Below are 21,755 nucleotides of genomic sequence, written 5' to 3'. Positions count from 1 at the left end.
GATAACTTACTTCCCAAATAAATATGTTTAAACTAACTTTCTGACGTACATTCGCTGACTATGTAGAAAAAAAATCACAAATCATGTGGTACCTACCGGTAACTGCTACGCTAGTTTTATAATGAAAATACAAATGTAAAATAGAGACATTAAGTAATTACCCAGGAGATTCTAGGCATTTAATAATAATTCTTATAAACTTGCACAGATTGTTTAGTTGTTCAGACGGGTAGCTACTATTCATGAGACCTTGAAATTTTAAAATATTTATATGTGACATAAACACAAAGTCAAAGTTTATTTAAGAACATTCACATAAAAAATTAATGTGGGACCATCAGAACTTTTCATGTGGGACAATCAGAACTCTAAAATTTTAAAAAGTGGGACAATCGGGAATAAACTCATTACAGACATCCGAGTCCATTATTACTGACCGAGGACATATAACAGAGTCATTATAAAAACACCCATTAATACATTTATTAATCAACTGAATAAAAGTGTATGTGTTGCTGCCAACTTGATGTACTCTCTACTCTTTTAATAACAGTTTAGTTTTAAAAAAAAAAGTAATTTGTACTTCACCATGATAAATCTTTTAATATACCAAATATCCAAAACATTAAGTTGACAGAAGTTATGTGTTGAAAAACAGGATGAATAGTGATCCCTATGTATGGTTCTTTAATGTTCACTTGGTTGCTGGTTACTAAATTAAATAAAATACAAAAGAGTATTATACTCTTTTAATACAACTTAATTTTATTAACTTTATTAAAAACCCTTACTGTGCTTTATACAAACAAACCGGCCATTAATACAGGGCCATTACAGAAAAACAGGGCCATTACAGAAAATATATAATTTTTAATAAACAGTCATTTTTGGCAATAATGTACTTAGTTGGTTAATAAAAGTTAATTGATAACTTCAAAAGGCATATACCTGTCACATACAGTTTTGAACACCTGATTTAGGTTAATCATACGGGTATTTAATGACCAAAGAGGTGTGAGGCAGGTATTTGGGTTTTGCCACTTTGTCTATTGTTTACATGTACCAGCCCTACTAATTAATGAAATATCTATAAGTATTTTAGGACTAAGTTTACCCTCCCAATAAACAACATCAGCATCAATTCGCATTATGGAATTTTATTTTTTTTTTTGTCGTCCGTCCGTTCTTCTCTGTCCCTCTGTCTACCCGCTCAAGGTTAATATAGTTAATCAAAGGTACCAGATTATATTTAGTATGCCAGACGCGCGAAACGTTTACATATGCATTAGACACATCAGTGACGCTCAAATCAAATAATTATAAAGTCAAACAAATACAAAAGTGAAGAGCATTGAGGATCTAAAATTCCAAAAAGTCATGCCGACCGACCTGATTTTGCCGATTTCCGGAATAAAAATAAAATTGACTTTTCATACTTTTTTATTCCCGCCGACCCTAACAAATGCATTATCCCTCTGTAGTGAAAAAATAAAACTTTACATTTCTAAAAATAGACAAATCAATCATAACTGACCTTGAAATGTCAGTTGCGCAAATAATTTTGCAAAACGAAACCTGTGTTTAAAACCAATTACACAATAAGTTCGTTTCCCGTATTTGTCATCAGTCCGTAAGATGCATCATCTGATAGCAATAGACTTGTCCAAATAGGGACAGGTGGAAGACATCAAGTTAAAGTACTGAATATTAAATGATCATTTGGTACTTTCTTGTTTCATAGATAATAAAAAAAATATCGTCCATTTGTATAAAAAACAGGAATGCAGGACAACAGATTAACCCGATATTCTCGTTTTTTTTTCTTGTGGACGAGTCTATTACATGTTTGACACGTGTGTTGAAACTTATTTTCGTACGACGTTTTTACATTTTTTTTTCTTTATCAGTTTTTGTGCTTGAATATCATAATTCACCAAGTTTTCTGGATTTGATTTTAAGAGCTACGCGAATCTGTTTTTCTTGTTTGTGAAATGACGATTTAATTTCGTCTTTGTCCGTGCACCCCCTTTTTTTACGAGAAATTATTAGAATGTCATGCGATGTTTATGACAGCTGAGCAATAAAATATCATCGAACTAAAATCTAAGAAATGATGACAAAATAGCATAACAAACATATTGTTAGAAAGATATTTATTTTGCATATTTTTCTGTCTAGAAAGATATTTGTTTTTCTTTTTTTTTTCCGACCGACCGACCCGAATTTTTCATGGGGAAAATCCGTAAACCAACAAATTAAAAAACCCTGGCCTTATAGACCTAAAGACAAACATGAGAACACAAACTGCTAAAAAAGAACACAAAGGTGATGTGTGTGAGAAAGAGTTTGTTGGAAGTACTAGTAACCTAAAGGTACACATGAGAAAACATACTGGAGAAAAATCTCATGACTGTGATGTATTTGGTAAACGTTTTAGTCTGCTTTGTAATCTACAAACTCATACGAGAACACATACAGGGGATACACCTTATGGCTGTAATGTGTGTGGTAAACGGTTTAGTCTGCTTTGTAATTTACAAACTCATACGAGAACACATACAGGCCATAAACCTTAGGGCTGTGATGTATGTGGTAAGGGATTTAGCCAGCTTGAAATTTTACACAGACACATCAGAACACATTCAGGTGATAAACCTCATGACTGTAATGTATGTGGTAAACGGTTTAGTCTGCTTGAAATTTTGCATAGCCACATGAGAACTTCAACACATACAGGTGATACACATTATGACTGTGGTGTATGTGGTAAAGGGTTTAGACAGCATAGTTATTTAAAGAATTACGTGAGAATACATACAGGTGATAAACCTTATGAATGTTGTGAATGTGGAAAACGGTTTAGTCAGCATGGTCTGACATTTATTGATTCACATGAAAACACATACAGGCGATAAACCACACAACTATGATGTATGTATTAAAGGATTTCGTCATCGTGGTAATTTACAGAGACACATGAGAACAGCTGATAAAACTTATGACTGATATGTGTGGTAAACGGTTTAGTCAACAAGGTTGTTAACAAATTTTATTATGGAATCACATCAGAACACACACGAGTGATAAACCCCTTTACTGTGATGCATGTGGTAAACGGTGTTGTCAGCGTGGTCATTTACGGAATCATATACGAGTGATAAACTCCTTTACTGTGATGCATGTCAGTGGTAAACGGTTTCGTCAGCGTGGTCATTTACTGAATCACATCAGAACACATACGAGTGATAAACCCCTTTACTGTGATGCATGTGGTAAACGGTTTTGTCAGCGTGGTCATTTACGGAATCATATCAGTACACATACAGGTGATAAACCCAGTACCTGTGATGTATGTGATAAACAGTTTCGTCAGCGTGGTCATTTACGGAATCACATCAGAACACATACGAGTGATAAACCCCTCTACTGTGATGTAAATGGTAAACGGTTTTGTCAGCGTGGTCATTTACGGAATCACATCAAAACACATACGAGTGATAAACCCCTTTACTGTGATGCATGTGGTAAACGGTTTCGTGAGCGTGGTCATTTGCGGAATCACATCAGAACACATATAGGTGATAAGCCCCGTACCTGTGATGTATGTGGTAAACAAACGGTTTTGTCAGCGTGGTCATTTACGGAATGACGCCAGAACACATACAAGTAATAAACCCCTTTACTGTGATGCATGTAGTAAACGGTTTCGTCAGCGTGGTCATTTACGGAATCCCATAAGAACACATACGAGTGATAAACCCCTTTACTGTGATGCATGTGGTAAACGGTTTCGTGAGCGTGGTCATTTGCGGAATCACATCAGAACACATATAGGTGATAAGCCCCGTACCTGTGATGTATGTGGTAAAGGGTTTATTGGAAGTTACAACTTAAAGAGAAACATTAAAATGCATAGAGGGGAACTTTCTCCTAAATTGGATTTATGCTCCTGATATTTTAATTTATATTGAATAAATTTTTTAAAGATTCGGTATCAATGATGTAAATATGACAGCAGATTTGATATGATTGCCCATGAGACAACTCTCCACAAAAGACCATATGACACAGACATTAACAATTATAGGTCACAGTACGGCCTTCAACAATGAGCAAAGCTCAAACCGCATAGTAATCTGTAAAAAGCCCGAAATGACAAATGAAAAACAATTTAAACGAGAAAACTAACGGCCTAATTTAAGTAAAAACAAAAATGAACAAAAAGCAAATATGTAAAATATCAACAAACGACAACCACTGACTCTACTACAGGCTCCTGATTTGGGAAAGGTAAATACATACAAAATACGGCGGGGTTACACATGTTAGCGGGATACTTACCTGCGACAGTAGTGTAACCCTACAACATTAAAACAAACTATAAAATTTAGTTGAAAAACTCATCAGAAATACATTTAACAATTTAATTCAAATCCTTATTGCCATGAAACTACATATTTATATTATGTGACACAACATAACAAAATAAAAATAGAAAATATTTTAAGAGTCCCTGTCCTCAGTTCAATAGACTGTTTTAAAAAGGATCCTATTATCCTTTATAGGTTATTTACCTGAATGTGTGAAATTGGGTAGAGTATTATTACTATATATGTTATTTTATCTATGTCATTTAAATTTATAAAGTGGATATTCTCATTTATCAAAAAATCAAAATTAAACTTTTTTATTATTATGGTTTCTATTACAATAAAAAAAAATCAATTTCATCTTCAATTTGTTTAACAAAAACACATAGTGCATGGCGGTGGCCTGGTAGGATTTTTATGCATACTGGACTGACATACATAGATGAATATGATAGAGTGTGCATTGTTTCATTTACATACACACGAGGAGACATACTTGTGATAAATGTTATTAATTAAATGTTTAGCTCAACTGGCTGGAATGTGAGTGTGTATTATAACTTGGCGTATGTCGTCGTCTTTTACATCTTACAAAGATCATCTCCTCAGAAATTGCTAAGACAAATATAATCAAACTATGCAAAAACCACTTTTTTTTCTTTCTTTTTTTTTTTTTTTATTAAAACCAAACTTGGCCACAATCAATACCACGTGAAAATATGTCTGACTGCTGCCAAACACGGCTGACATTGCCAAAAATAAGACATCATGATAAAGTGCATTTTTTCGTCTTTTCTCTTGAAAACTTTTACGTTTAGTCAAATTTGTTCAATTATAATGAGATTTACATATGTCTATTACTATCAAAACTGTGAGACGACACCTTATAGGCCCTTAAACGAGATTTATTTTCTTTTTCACCTATTATCTTGAATATGAAAATTTATCAGCAAGACGAGATCTACAGATGTGTCACTGTCAACAAGATCAAAATTGTCAGTCGGCATCAATTGAGAGTTATTGCCCTTTAAGGACGATAGTTTTTAATGTTTGCGTTTTTTCCCATTATGATTGATAAAAACTACACAGGTTATTCAGCGTGCACCATATTTTTTATGTCATTTCTTCATAGACAGAAAAAAAAATTACAATCATTTCTTAAATAAAATTGGAAATGGATGATGGCGGTATTCATTTAGTCTATATTGAAATTTGCAGCCTGTTCTACATTCCGACATGATTCTCTATAAATATGCTAGAACAATCAAGTGGAGGGTCATAAGAAGATGTGGTATGATTGTCAATGAGACAACTATCAACAAGAGACCAATGGGATATGAAAACAGCCCTCTCAAGCAATAAACGCTAACTTAAAAAATATACGAGCATACACTACAGGGACGGGGACAAATTAGTTTAAACATATTTAATTATAGTAGATTGGGAAACAAGTTCAGCAACTTATATTAATCTCTTTCCACTTTGTGGGTGCGAATGCTGCCTTGTAGCGGCATTAGCCTGCTCTTTTTTCGAAATCTACAAGGGTGTCTTTAACGTGCAAGAGATATGGCTCTCTCTTAACACGGGTCAGCCATTTATCGTCCCCGTCCGACGGACTATCATCGTTTCCTCAAGACCATACTCGCAAATGGTGTCAAAGGAGCGCCGAAAATTCAGTCCATGAAATTTTCATCCAAGACGGGAATCGAACCAGAAAGCTTTGCGTTAGTAGTCCGATGCACTAACCACTACACCACGGGGACGCATTAGACTACAACCATCACATACAGCACGAGTAACAAATTAAAACCCTGCAGTAAATATAAAAAAGAAGTTGTGATATGATTGCCAATGAGACAGTTCAGAGGCGAATTTAGGGGGGGGGCCCAGGAGGCCCGGCCCCCCTTTTGGGGAAAAAAATTGGTTGCTTATATAGAGAATTACTGAAGCGTGACTGGAGCGGGCCCCCTCTTAGGTCAGTCAGTGGGCCCCCACTTATGAAAATTTCTGGATCCGCCACTGCAGTTCACCACAAGAGACCAATAAAATAGGCAGACAGCTTTCTCACAAGTTTGTATGCCGCCTCTTTGGAGGTCCTAGCTCGGCAAAGTTTTCTTTTTATGTCTGTGAGAGCTAAGATGCCAGCAACTGTCAGGCTATTACTAAACCGTGCGAACACTGTGCGTAACGACTGTTTCTCTTAGTGTGTAAATGCAATGTTTCAAGACCATAAGGATAGTTACTAGTTACTATGAGTATAGAGCCACTGCTAGCTATTGATCTTTTTAGGCTTCAGTGTTCATTCAGTTGGTGGTTCTCAGTATATTACTTGTTTACTATTAAAATTTATATTGACACCGACAACTGTAAAGTTCAAGGTAATAAAGAATTTGAAATTTATTGTATAACATTTAACGCAATGTTTGCTCTCTTTTGTACTGTATACTTGTGCAGGTCAATTTTGATTTTTTTCATCCAACATTAGCCCAACGTTATCATATTGTTATGATCTATTATGGCAAGGATTTGTAAAGCTTCATACTATACAAATTCTAGATTATGGCATTGTTTATAACCAGAGACATATAAAACGTAGTATACATGTTCAAAAGTCTAGATCTGGTATAACTTTAAGTTCCCATTGAAGCTTTTGTAATGTGTCACACATATAAAAGTTGGCACTATGAGCAAAAATATATGTTTTTAAATTAAATAATAGATGATAATAAATAATAAAGTATCACAAATAAATGTAACCGCAATTAGATCTATAATATATTTATTATACGCATATTAACTTCTTGTTGCCAATTTTGTTTTCTTTTTGCATATTTTAAAAAAAAAAATATTTGGAATAAATATTCTTAATAAAAACATATGTTTTCTTTCGCTAAATGATATTCTTGACGCTTCTTGCAGCTAAAATTCATCTTGTTGACAATTAGTGCGACCGGTTTTTAAAAGCAAAAAAGTGAGTCTTGAATTGTTGCAAAACATAATATAAAGCATGGGTACCGATTTAAACAGGTGCGGATTTATGCCCAAATCAAATGCCTGAATAAACCGTTAAGTGGTGCGCCTAACAGAGGGACGATTTACAGATTAGGTAGGGGAACTGTACAACGAATGATGACGTTGGTCTCTTTCCCTCGACTTCTTTTTTCCCTCTGAAGACAAAGTAGTTTTGAGTTACAGAGTAGACAACGATTAATCTTATTTAACAAGATGTAGTGAAACATAAATGAGTACATTTAATACTGTAAATATTTAAAGGTGAAAACTAAGAATCTAGTATCTACTTTCAGACTGATATATTAGCCATTTTGGGCCGTAAATTATTTAAATTACATGTTGTGTTATGATAATTTTGTCAAATTACATTGTGCATGTCTTTTTATATTAGAAATATATCCTACAGAGATGCATCATGTAAGAAACGAAATGCAGCTGCATGGACTTCAACAATGAGAAAAACCCATATCACTAGAGGGAGGGTAGGAGGGTCCTGATCCCGAAATCCCGGGCTTAAAAAAACGGTATCCTGAGGTCCCGAATTTAAATAAATTGAAATCCCAACATCCCGAAAGTCTAAATAAAAATTCCCAGATACTGAAAGGGTCAATCCCAAAATCCAGAGATTAAAAACCCGATCCCGGAGTCCCGATAAATGTCCTATCCCCCCTCAAGCTATAATCATGTTTAAAGGCCTGAATTTAAAAGCCTTGAACAGTTCATTAATATTTGGAATGATTGCCTCAATTAAGTACAAAACAAAAAACGAAACATATATGATATACAGCAACAAATGACAACTAACATGACTAACAAATCCCAGACCTCAGACATGTCACAACTGTGTCAGACAGGCACATCATGCACATGCTTAAACTTTGAACTGTATAACATGTTTGCAAGCTACAGTGATCGGGAAGGACGTGCACACTGTGCCTATAGCGCATATCGACCAGAAATGGCGCATAGAGTGACTTATGTAAGCACCCACGTGGCGCACAATATTTTTCACTTCGTTTTGAAACGTTTAAATATCATCAAAATGGATTAATGATCGTATTCCGTGCCGCCATGTGTGTTTACACAACTGTGTAATGTTCCTCCAATGATAGGAGCACCTATATATTTTTGGGACGTCTTGGGTGTTTTCATATGGTAATAATAGAACCATGCAGTACAACTGATTACCTGAAAATGTAATTAACCATCATTCATGGTATGATTTTTCATAAACAACTTTAAACTTGTGAAATTTGGCTAGTACAGAGGAGATTTATCTCTAATTATAATCTTTTAAGGTGGTATGGGAGTCTAAAATAAAAATGATAAAATTTGTTCATCATGTTCATACTTTGCCAAAACGTAGTATCTATTGATAAATGTTGAAATATATAATATAAGTGATAGGTCACCGCGCATTCTCTCAAGCTACAGGACGTGACAAAGTGACACATTTTGTAAGGATTACACAGGAAAAAACACCCTTTTGTGGTTAGAAACTAAACAAAATGATAGAATTGTTTAATACTTAACATGCTTAAGGAAAAGATAGCTTTCAGACAATGCTTTGAGAATTTCAAAAGAAAAGATAGGGTCACCGTGAGTTTTTATACGACCGCAAAAATTTAAATTTTTCGTCGTATATTGCTATCATGTTGGCATCGTCGTAGTCGTCTTGCGTCGTCGTCGTCCGAATACTTTTAGTTTTCGCACTCTAACTTTAGTAAAAGTGATCATGAATAGAAATCGATGAAATTTTGACACAAGGTTTATGACCACAAAAGGAAGGTTGGGATTGATTTTGGGAGTTTTGGTCCCAACATTTTAGGAATTAGGGGCCAAAAAGGGCCCAAATAAGCATTTTCTTGGTTTTCGCACTATAATTTTAGTTTAAGTGAATAGAAATCTATGAAATTTTGACACAAGGTTTATGACCACAAAAGGAAGGTTGGGATTGATTTTGGGAGTTGAGGTCCCAACAGTTTAGGAATAAGGGGCCAAAAAGGGGCCCAAATAAGCATTATTCTTGGTTTTCGCACCATAACTTAAGTATAAGTAAATAGAAATCTATGAAATTTAAACACAAGGTTTATGACCATAAAAGGAAGGTTGGGTTTGATTTTGGGAGTTTTGGTCCCAACAGTTTAGGAATAAGGGGCCCAAAGGGTCCAAAATTGAACTTTGTTTGATTTCATCAAAAATTGAATAATTGGGGTTCTTTGATATGCTAAATCTAACTGTGTATGTAGATTTTTAATTTTTGGTCCCGTTTTCAAATTGGTCTACATTAAGGTCCAAAGGGTCCAAAATTAAACTTAGTTTGATTTTAACAAAAATTGAATCCTTGGAGTTCTTTAATATGTTGAATCTAAAAATGTACTTAGATTTTTGATTATTGGCCCAGTTTTCAAGTTGATCCAGATCGGGGTCCAAAATTAAACTTTGTTTGATTTCATCAAAAATTGAATAATTGGGGCTCTTTGATATGCCAAATCTAACTGTATGTAGATTCTTAATTTTTGGTCCCGTTTTCAAATTGGTCTACATTAAAGTCCAAAGGGTCCAAAATTAAACTAAATTTGATTTTAACAAAAATTGAATTCTTGGGCTTTTTTGATATGCTGAATCTAAACATGTACTTAGATTTTTGTTTATGGGCCCAGTTTTCAAGTTGGTTCAAATCAGGATCCAAAATTATTATATTAAGTATTGTGCAATAGCAAGAAATTTTCAATTGCACAGTATTCAGCAATAGCAAGAAATCTTCAATTGCACAGTATTGTGCAATAGCAAGAAATTTTCAATTGCTCAGTATTGCGCAATAGCAAGAAATCTTCAATTGCACAGTGTTGTGCAATAGAAAATATTTTCAATTGCACAGTATTGCGCAATAGCCAGAAATATCTAATTGCACAATATTGTGCAATAGCAAGAAATTTTCAATTGATTGGAGTTATCTTTCTTTGTCCAGAATAGTAGTTGAGTCAACTTAAATCATTGTTTTATACAATATACAATGTATATTCACTTTTACTACCAACTGATAAATTAAAACAATCTTTAACATTCAGTGATAACAAGCACCTTTTGTTACATTTTAATATTTTATGATGTATTTAAATGAGTAGTTATTGTTGCAAACTCCATTAGAAATTTGAATTGAGATCAGTTTTGGAAAAAGGGAAAGGGGGATGTGAAAAAAAAGGGGGGGTAAATTTCTCTCATTTCAGATTTCATAAATAAAAAGAAAATTTCTTCAAACATTTTTTTGAGAGGATTAATATTCAACAGCATAGTGAATTGCTCAAAGGCAAAAAAAAATTTTTAAGTTCATTTGACCACATTCATTCTGTGTCAGAAACCTATGCTGTGTCAACTATTTAATCACAATCCAAATTTAGAGCTGTATCCAGCTTGAATGTTGTGTCCATACTTGCCCCAACCGTTCAGGGTTCAACCTCTGCGGTCGTATAAAGCTGCGCCCTGTGGAGCATCTGGTTTCCGGCTAAAATACAAAATAGGAAAATTCCATGTAGAATCCTTCAGAAAATGCACTATTTTAGAGTTACCTCCCCTTAAAATGGCAATTTGAAAAAAATAAAAAAACAAACAAAAATAATCAACATTTGCTAAAATATTAATATTTATAAGTTATATTCTTATAAATTGGTTCTTTTAAATGAAAATTCAAATTAAATATCTGCATTCCTGCATCAAATTTTGCTAACTTGATAGAAAATCTGGACCTTTGGTTCACTGTTTTTTACAATCCAAGATGGAGGAAGACACTCATACCACCTTAAATTAGTTTAGCTTGCTATTATTTCAATTAAAAAACCCAAAAGCTTTTTTATGACTATATTTTTTGTCTCTATAAAACACACTTAACTGTCCTTGTCACTTTTTGGTCTGTGGCTTGTTTTGACATTTTATAAACATGCCTTCAACATGTTCAATGAATTGTTGTTTTGTTCTATCATTTAATGATACTCTCTACTGTTACTGTTGTCATTGTGATGAAGTAATAATAATACAAGAAGTGCAGAGGATATGCCAGAGACGTCCTCTAATACGGAACGTTGGAATAAGTATGGTATCGACGAAGACCCAAATTTAATGTTAAAAAAACATGAACATGAACATGATGAACAAGACAACAGTACCAGTTTAAACATTGTAAATAAAGGTTATCTTAAATATTGTCTGGTTTGAAAGAACTTATTTTATATTCTTTGAAATTGAAATTACAAAATCACATCAAGAATATCCATGATTTTATTTAGAATCAGTAAGGTAAGAACAAAAAATGTACCACCACCTCTTTGGCGAAATATACACCATTAACTTTTTTTCACTGTAGTCAATTCAAATCATGCAAATGGCCCACTCATTTGACAACATGGCCCATATTTTTTTTTAAATGGCCCATTGAATTTATTTTTGAGAGGCCCTGGGCCCATAGAGAAAAAATCCTTCCAGATCACTGAAGCTATAAACCAACCCCCTGACCTCCCAAACCTGAGAGTGCTGTAGCATGGTAACTTCAAAATTTTGTGACATCGACACATATTATAATTTATTATTATCAGTCATGTCAGTTAAAAAGGGTTTCTGATTATTTTTACTTGTCAGGTAAATACACAGCTCAAAATTAACAAAAACACAAATGACACAATAGCACAGGCTGAAAAAATAATACATGTGTTTTACAGTGCTGGGAAAATATAGGTATATGTAGGAAGGCAATATCATCTTATTTACAATTTATTTTAGCCGGTTAATACTAGAGAATCTGTCTGAGTGACTTTAACGGTGCTCATTCAAAAATAGCATAAAAGGAGTTGGGGTAGGCATAGAAAAAAGGGTTAGAATGGTTAGCTAAAACATGTGTTTTATTTTGTTTGGCCTTACTGAAAGATGGTCCCAAACAAATACATGTACTGTAAATCACATATATAATTATGTGCATTTATTATTGTGATTTTCAAAGACCAAAAAACAAAAAATGTGTGTTTAAATATTAAAAAAAAGGCAGGTGACACACTGTACTGTGTGTAGTTAGTTACTGATTAAATGTTGTTTCTAAAAGATTAATCGTACATTAAAACATGTTCTCTAATTTTTGTGCTATTTTCACATTTCCTGACTGGTGCGAGAAAAATATTTCTCCTCACTAGTGAAAAATCTGTTATCGGCAAATGATTAGTCGAAATTGGATTATCTTGATTATGACGTCTAAATGTTTTGATTTCTTCTGAATTTTCCTATTATGACGCCATGAAAAAAGGCGGCAATGCCTGATGACGTCGCATATAAGAACACAAGTTTCTGAAAATCTTTGAAAAAGAAGGATAAAAATCATAAGAGAAACAGATTCCAACACTATAACTCGTGTATCATGTGTATTACGATATTTCTCTACTCTCGATAGTTAAATTTTAGTTATTTAAAGAGCTGGGCCAGCCTCGCACTTTAAATAATAAAATTTAACTGTCTTGAGTGGAGAAATATCGTAATACACTTGTTGCAGTGTAGGAATCTATTTATATTTGTTTAAATGTGCTTTAAGAAATATTGTAAAGCGGGTAAATTTCGCGGGTGTAAAATTTTGCAATTTTCATTGAATATTAGGTATACAAAATATTTTGGTGGATTTAAAAACTTTAATCAATACCTTTGCATGTTCACTTTTAAATTGGCGGAATTTATTTTTGCGTTTAAGTTAACGTTCCATTTGCGAAAAAATTTACACCCCTAAAAAATAACCTGCTATACGATATATGCAAGGACAGTGTTTTATGTCCATTATTTTACAAACATGTACATGACATAATTATGATAATTGCATTAGAAGCTGAAATTTAAAAATGTTGATCTTTTGTGCATATTGATATAGGAGAGCTTAGGAGTAATGGACTTGCCTCAAAAGCAAGTGGAGGATGATGCTAATGGAGGTAACTGTAATCAGGTACAGGAAGTAGAGGTAGAGGCAAGTGCAAAGAAGATACAGGAGAGCTTAGGATTAATGGACTTGCCTCAAAAGGAAGTGAAGGATGTTGCTAAGGGAGGTAATTCTGAACAGGAACAGGAAGTAGAATTACAGGCAAGTGCAGAGAAGATACAGGAGAGCTTAGGATTAATGGACTTGCCTCAAAAGGAAGTGGAGGATATTGCTAAGGGAGGTAATTCTGAACAGGAACAGGAAGTAAAATTACAGGCAAGTGCAGAGAAGATACAGGAGAGCTTAGGATTAATGGACTTGCCTCAAGAGCAAGTAGAGCATGGTGCTAAGGGATGTAATTCCGAAAATGCTGAAGTAAATGCAACTGAAGAAAAAATGGATGTTGATCAGAGTGAAGAGGGTACAAAGACTAAAGAACATAAGAATCAGGAAGAAAAAGAGAAGCACAAGGTTAGTACTTTTACAAGCAGTATGTAGTATACATGTACATTTTCACAGTTTTTAAGAGAAAAAATAGAAAAAAATCATGTACATACAAAACCTAAAGATCTTTCAGGTCAAAAATTTCTAGAGTGTTCCTTATCCACATACATGACATACAGCATTGTACAGTCAGGGGTACTACTTCAACAAGTAACTTTTATTTACTTGAAAAAGTAAAAAGAAAAATACACATATAAGTTAATTATAATGTTTGAATAATCTCCCCTTAGTTTTAACAGCTTAACAACTAAACCACAAATTAAAATGTTCAACAAATTACATATTTTATAAAGGCTATGTATGCAAGATTTACATAACCACGAAATCAAATATCCATGAAAATGAAAATTTTCCTCGATCCAAGGTTGATTGCTGTGTGCTTAACTGAGGGGGAGGACAGGGGGGTACCCTTCTCCCTTCTCCCACCCCTCTTCTCCTTTCTCCTACCCCCGTTCTCCTTTCTCCCATTAGAATAAAACATCTCCTTTTGAGATATTTTTTCTTGAAATATTAGAAAAATTTTTAAAAGGAGAGATATTTTATTTTTTCTCCTTTCTCCAACTTTTTCTCCTTTCTCCCAGCCTTCCTCTCCTTTCTCCTACCCCCTTTCTCCTTTCTCCCTTACCCCTGTCCTCCCCCTCTTAACTTGGCATCAGCACAAAAAGGCTATATATTGGGGCGACATAAAAACATGATGAACATAATGAAAAAGAAGTTATAGTATGATTGCCAATAGACCAAAATTAACACTTATCATACTATAGGTCACTGTATGGTCTTCAACAATGAGAAAAGTTCATACAGCAAAGTCAGCTTTAAAGGCCCCGAACGACAACCACTGAATTACAGGCTCCTCACTTGGGAAAGGCACATACATACAGAATGTGGCAGAGTTAAACATGTTAGAATGGAAGCGCTTCATTCTTAAAATGTGGGCATGGTCAACGCTAAGAAATTACAAAAAAAGAAACATTCAATACCTTTTTCACTACGATCATGAAAAATCGCGTTTTATTATTTATTTCTTTATGGTGTAACCTGTGCACTTTTTAACTCACCTGACCTGAAGCTTTTCCCATCACTTTGCGTCCGTTGTCTGTTGTCTGTCGTCATTAGCTTTTAAAAAAAATCTTCTCCTCTGAAACTACTGGGCCAAATTAAAGCAAACATGGCCACAATCATCATTAGGGTATTTAGTTTAAAAAATGTGTCCAGTGACCCGGCCAACCAACCAAGATGGCCACCATGGCTAAAAATAGAACATAGGGATAAAATGCAGTTTTTGGCTTATAACTCAAAAACCAAGGCATTTAGAGCAAATCTGACGCGAAGTAAAATTGTTCATCAGGTCAAGATCTATCTGCCCTGAAATTTTCAGATGAATGGGACAACCTTTTGTTGGGTTGCTGCCCCTGAATTGGTAATTTTAAGGAAATTTCGCTGTTTTTGGTTATTATCTTGAATAATATTATAGATAGAGATAAACTGTAAACAGCAGTAATGTTCAGCAAAGTAAGATCTACAAATAAGTCAGCATGACCGAAATGTTCAGTTGACCCCTTTAGGTGTTATTGCCCTTAATATATTCAATTTTTAACCATTTTTCGTAAATCTTTGTAATCTTTTACAAAAATCTTCTCCTCTGAAACTACTGGCCAAATTAATCCAAACTTGGTCACAATCATCTTTGGGGTATCTAGTTTAAAAAATGTGTCAGGTGACCGGGCCATCGAACCAAGATGGCCGCCACTGCTAAAAATAGAACATATGGGTAAAATGCAGTTTTTGGCTCATAACTCAAAAACCAAAGCATTTAGAGCAAATCTGACATGGGGCAAAATTGTTTATCAAGTCAAGATCTATCTGCCCTGAAATTTTCAGATGGATTGGACAACCTGTTGTTAGGCTGCTGCCCCTGTTTTGGTAATTTTAAGGAAATTTCGCCATTTTTTTAGCTCACCTGGCCTACAAGGCCAAGTGAGCTTTTCTCATCACTTGGGAGTCCATCGTCGTCGTTGTCTGGCGTCCGTCGTCGTTAACTTTTACAAAAATCTTCTTCTCTGAAACTACTGGGCCAAATTTAACCAAACTTGGCCACAATCATCATTTGGGTATCTAGTTTAAAAAATGTGTGTCGTGACCCGGCCAACCAACCAAGATGGCTGCCATGGCTAAAAATAGAACATAGGGGTAAAATGTAGATTTTGGCTTATAACTCTGAAACCGAAGCATTTAGAGCAAATCTGACAGGGTTAAATTGTTTATCAAGTGAAGATCTAGCTGCCCTGAAATTTTCAGAAAAATTGGACAATCGGTTGTTGGGTTGCTGTCCCTGAATTGGCAATTTTAAGGAAATTTTGCAGTTTTTGGTTTATATCTTGAATATTATTATAGACACAATGATAGATAGAGATAAACTGTAAACAGCAATAATGATCAGCAAAGTAAGATCTACAAATAAGTCAATATGACCAAAATTGTCAGTTAACCACTTAAGGAGTTATTGCCTTTCATAGTCATTTTTTACCAATTTTTAGTAAATTTTTGTAAACTTTTACAAAAATCTTCTCCTCTGAAACTACTGGGCCAAATTTAACCATACTTTGCCACAATCATCATTCGGGTATCTAGTTTTTAAAATGTGTGGCGTGACCCGACCAACCAACCAAGATGGCTGCCATGACTAAAAATAGAACATAGGGGTAAAATGTAGATTTTGGCTTTTAACTATGAAACCAAAGCATTTAGAGCAAATCTGACAAGGGGTTAAATTGTTTATCAAGTTAAGATCTATCTGACCTGGTAATTTTTAAGGAAATTTTGCTGTTTTTGGTTATTACCTTGAATATTATTGTAGATAAAGATAAACTGTAAACAGCAATAATGTTCAGCAAAGTAAGATCTACAAATAAATCAAAATGACAAAAATGGTCAGTTGACCCCTTAAGGAGTTACAGCCCTTTACAGTCAATTTTTAACAATTTTCATAAATTTTGTTAATTTTTGTTAATTTTTAACAAAATATTTTCCTCTGTAACTAATGGGCCAAGTTCATTAAAGATGAAGATAATTGTAAGTAGCAAGTATGTTCAGTAAAGTAAGATCTACAAACACATCACCATCACCAAAACACAATTTTGTCATGAATCCATCTGTGTCTTTTGTTGAATATGCACATAGACCAATTTGAGCGACACAGTCTCTTAAGAGCCTCTAGTTCATTATTATATGGAATATTATTATAGATAGAGATAAACTGTAAACACCAATAATGTTCAGCAAAGTAAGATTTACAAATAAGTCAACATGACGGAAATGGTCAATTGACACCTAAGGAGTTATTGTCCTTTATAGTCAATTTTTAACAATTTTCATAAAATTTGTAAATTTTAACTAACATTTTCCACTGAAACTACTAGGCCAAGTTCATTATAGATAGAGATAATTGTAAGCAGCAAGGATGTTCAGTAAAGTAAGATGAAAACACATCACCATCACCAAAACACAATTTTGTCATGAATCCATCTGCTTGAACTTTGTTTAATATTCACATAGACCAAGGTGAGCGACACAGGCTATTTAGAGCCTCTAGTTTGTGATAGCAAGTGTCATCATGAATATTAATCTTTATTGGGATATGAAGGTGAATTTAAGTATGAAACACAAGCATTGTTATCCAATCAAAATAACAGATTCTTCTGAAATACATACATGTAATGTAATTATAAGGTATACATGGATGACTTTATTTTTAATTTTTTTTTTATCATTACCATGATTACAGAGTCGTGCTAGATCTTTCATCCTGAAGATAAACATTACGAACAAGATGTTAGATGGAAGAAGAGACAATTTAATCACAACCAATAGTGCTCAACAGACAGGTAAAAGACTTCATAAATGTGATATTTGTGCTAAAGAATTTAGCCAAAGTAGTAGCTTAAACCGACATGTGAGAGAACATACCGGTGAAAAGCCTCACAAATGTGAAGTTTGTGGCAGTGAATTTGTACGCAAGAGTAGTCTAAAGACACACATGACTACTCATACTGGAGATAAACCTCATGCATGTGATATATGTGGTAAACCGTTCAGTCATCTAAGTAATTTACAAAGACACGTCAAAACACATTCAGGCGATAAATCTCATGGTTGCGGCGTATGTGGTAAAAGTTTTAGTCAGCATGCTAATTTACAGAGACATATGTTAACTCACGCCAATACTGAAACTCATGACTGTGATGTATGCGATAAACGGTTTAAGCGGCATACCAGTTTAGAGAGACATATGAGAATACATACAGGTGATAGAAATCTTCACTGTGAAATATGTGGTAAAGGGTTCAGTCGACTTGAATATTTACAGATGCACATAAGTGCACATTCAGGTTCTACATCACATGATTGTCATGTATGTGGGAAAGTGTTTCGTCATCTTAGTAGTTTAACAAGACATATGAGAACTCACACACTAATTATAAACCCTATGAATGAGTCTGAGATGTATATGGTTGAATCTGTTTAGTGACGTAAACGTTCACACGAGAACACTTCACTGATGATAACCAATGCTTGAAAGTGATGTAAATGGAGAAAGATTCACATGAGAATACACACTGTTGATAAACCTATTGAACGTGATATATGTAGTTAAAGTTTTAATCGGAGGAGAACACACATGTGTGAAACTTTTTAAATATGATATATATGTAGTTAAAGTTTCAATCGGAGGAGAACACACATGTGTTAATATTTTTAAATATGATATATGTGGTTAAAGTTTCAATCGGTTTAGTGAGTTATCTAAAGGTTCACATGAGAATACACACTGTTGATAAACCTATTGAACGTGATATATGTAGTTAAAGTTTTAATCGGAGGAGAACACGCATGTGTTAAACTTTTTAAATATGATATGAAGTTAAAGTATCAATCGGAGGAGAACACACATGTGTTAAACTTTTTAAATATGATATGAAGTTAAAGTATCAATCGGAGGAGAACACACATGTGTTAAACTTTTTAAATATGATATGAAGTTAAAGTATCAATCGGAGGAGAACACACATGTGTTAAACTTTTTAAATATGATATGAAGTTAAAGTATCAATCGGAGGAGAACACACATGTGTTAATCTTTTTAAATATGATGTATGTCATGTATGTGGTTAAAGTTTTAATCAGTTTAGTGCGTTATCTAAAGGTTCACACGAGAACACACACTGTTAATAAATTTCTGAATGTAATGTAAGTGGTTTAATCTGTTTGTTAAAGTTCACATGAGAACACACAATGTTGGTAAATCTTATGAGTGTGATGTATGCGATTTAATCTGTTTAGTGACTTAAGGGTTCTAACTTTACATGAGAACGTTTATTAATGGGTCACAAGAGAACAAACACTGATCACTACCCTATGATTATGATATATATGTATGTGGTTTAATGGGTCTAAACTTTAGAGACTTAAACCTTCACATGTGAACACACAGGTTCACACAGGAGAACACATACACTGTTGATAAACTTTATGATGTGATGTATGTGGTTTAATTTGTTTTTTAAAGGTTCACACAGGAGAACACATACACTGTTGATAAACTTTATGATGTGATGTATGTGGTTTTAAGATCTGAATACTTTTTTGTGATGATTTAAAATTTCATTTTTGAGTTATTGAGTATTTTGTAAAAAAGGGGGAGGTTTTTTAGCTCATCTGGCCAGAAGGGCCAAGTGAGCTTTTCCCATCACTTTGCGTCCTTCGTCTGTCATCCATCGTCGTTAACTTTTCCTCTGAAACTATTGGGCCAAATTAAACCAAACTTGGCCACAATCATCATTGGGGTATCTACTTTAACAAATGTGTCCCATGACCCGGCCAACCAACCAAGATGGCCGCCATGGCTAAAAATAGAACATAGGGGTAAAATGCATTTTTTGGCTTATAACTCAAAAACCAAACCATTTAGAGCAAATCTGACTAGCTAAAATTGTTTATCAGGTCAAGATCTATCTGCCCTGAAATTTTCAGATGAATCGGACAACCCTTTGTTGGGTTGCTGCCCATGAATTGGCAATTTTAAGGAAATTTTGCTGATTTTGGTTATTATCTTGAATATTATTATAGATAGAGAAAAACTGTAAACAGCAATAATGTTCAGCAAAGTAAGATCTAAAAATAAGTCAACATGACCGAAATGGTCAGTTGACCCCTTTAGGCGTTATTGCCCTTTATAGTCAATTTTTAACCATTTTTCGTAAATCTTAGTAATCTTTTACAAAAATCTTCTCCTCTGAAACTACTGGGCCAAATTAATCCAAACTTGGCCACAATCATCTTTGGGGTATCTAGTTTAAAAAATATGTCCGGTGACCAGGCCATCGAACCAAGATGGCCGCCACTGCTAAAAATAGAACATAGGTGTAAAATGCAGTTTTTGGCTCATAACTCAAAAACCAAAGCATTTCGAGCAAATCTGACATGTTTATTAGGTCAAGATCTATCTACCCTGAAACTTTCAGATGAATCGGACAACCCGTTGTTGGGTTGCTGCCCCTGAATTGGTAATTTTAAGGAAATTTTGCTGTTTTTGGTTATTATCTTGAATATTATTATAGATAGAGATAAACTGTAAACAGCAATAATGTTCAGCAAAGTAAGATTTACAAATAAGTCAACATGACGGAAATGGTCAATTGACCCCTAAGGAGTTATTGTCCTTTATAGTCAAGTTTTAACAATTTTCATAAAATTTGTAAATTTTAACTAACATTTTCCACTGAAACTACTGAGCCAAGTTCATTATAGATAGAGACAATTGTAATCAGCAAGAATGTTCAGTAAAGTAAGATGTACAAACACATTACCATCACCAAAACACAATTTTGTCATGAATCCATCTGCTTCCTTTGTTAAATATTCACATAGACCAAGGTGAGCGACACAGGCTCTTTAGAGGCTCTAGTTTTACATGTCGCGCCGTATCTCAAAAATGATTTATTGTTATTGCTTAAAACTTTACACACTTCTTTGTTATATCAATCTTAAGATCTGTATACTTTATGGTGACGATTCAAAATTTTATTTTTGAGTTATTGAGTATTTTGTAAAAAAAGGGGGAGGGTTTTTTAACATGTCGCTGTATCTCAAAAACAATTTATGATTATTGCTTAAAACTTTACACACTTCTTTGTTATATTAATCTAAAGATCTGTATACTTTTTGGTTTTGATTCAAAATTTTATTTTAGTGATATTTAGTTTTTTGTATAAAAAAAAGAGGGGGGGGGGTTTCACATATCCTGCCATATATCAAAAACAAAATATATGGTTATTGCTTAAAACTTTCTCAGTATTTATGATTATTGCATTAAAATTCCACATCAGGCGTCGGGCGTATCATGCGCGCATGGCGCAGCTGTTTATTTAAAGGTTCACACGATAACACCCACTGATGATCATGATGATAAATTTTATGAGAGTGACACACATTGGAGATGACTTTTTTAATATAATTGTTGTTTCAATCTACGTCTGGTTCTTAAAATAAAAACCTCATAAGTAAAGGTTCTTGCTTAATGAATGATTTTATTTCAATGACATCAATACAAAATCAAAGGATATGGGGTATCCATCCATGATCATTAAAATAAGACACTAACAGAAAGCAAGGGAACTGTTCTTCATCACAAATACACAGTGAAGCCTTCAACATGGAGCAAAACAAAAACTCTTGCATCACTACAAGTTTAAGACAGTCCATACAAACAGGTTGAGTGGAATTCTTTGCAAAAATAATTCGGATACTTTAGACTTTTTAAGATGCAGCACCACAAAAAAAAGAACAAACTGGAAAGTAGTACATATTCAAAGCATGTTGAATGACAAGTTTTACCATTTCAAAAGTAAGTATGAGAATGATTGCCAAAG

General features: G+C 34.0%; 1 protein-coding gene across 2 annotated transcripts; it reads left to right on the top strand.

Annotated features, from left to right (window-relative positions):
• The first annotated feature begins 7,498 nt into the window (after positions 1-7,498).
• LOC143051857 (uncharacterized) lies at positions 7,499-19,216 on the top strand. Of its 2 annotated transcripts, none has more exons than XM_076224847.1 (3): positions 7,499-7,629; positions 13,279-13,794; positions 17,612-19,216. In XM_076224847.1, the coding sequence occupies exons 1-3, from the start codon at positions 7,612-7,614 to the stop codon at positions 18,350-18,352; spliced, it is 1,275 nt and encodes a 424-aa protein (XP_076080962.1). In that variant the 5' UTR covers positions 7,499-7,611; the 3' UTR covers positions 18,353-19,216. The 2 variants fall into 2 exon arrangements, with proteins under 2 accessions (XP_076080962.1, XP_076080963.1); XM_076224848.1 differs by having other exon boundaries at positions 7,512-7,643.
• Positions 19,217-21,755: the final 2,539 nt, after the last annotated feature.

The sequence above is a fragment of the Mytilus galloprovincialis genome, chromosome 11 (assembly GCF_965363235.1).
Source record: "Mytilus galloprovincialis chromosome 11, xbMytGall1.hap1.1, whole genome shotgun sequence".
Classification (NCBI taxonomy): Eukaryota; Metazoa; Mollusca; class Bivalvia; order Mytilida; family Mytilidae; genus Mytilus; species Mytilus galloprovincialis.
The sequence above is the reverse complement of the archived record's forward strand: the minus strand, read 5'-3'. Positions and strand labels throughout refer to the sequence as shown.

Excerpts from the sequence above, each read along its gene's own strand:
- LOC143051857 (XM_076224847.1), top strand. Across the intron at positions 13,795-17,611 it reads AAGAAAAAGAGAAGCACAAG|AGTCGTGCTAGATCTTTCAT; the intron begins GTTAGTACTTTT and ends CCATGATTACAG.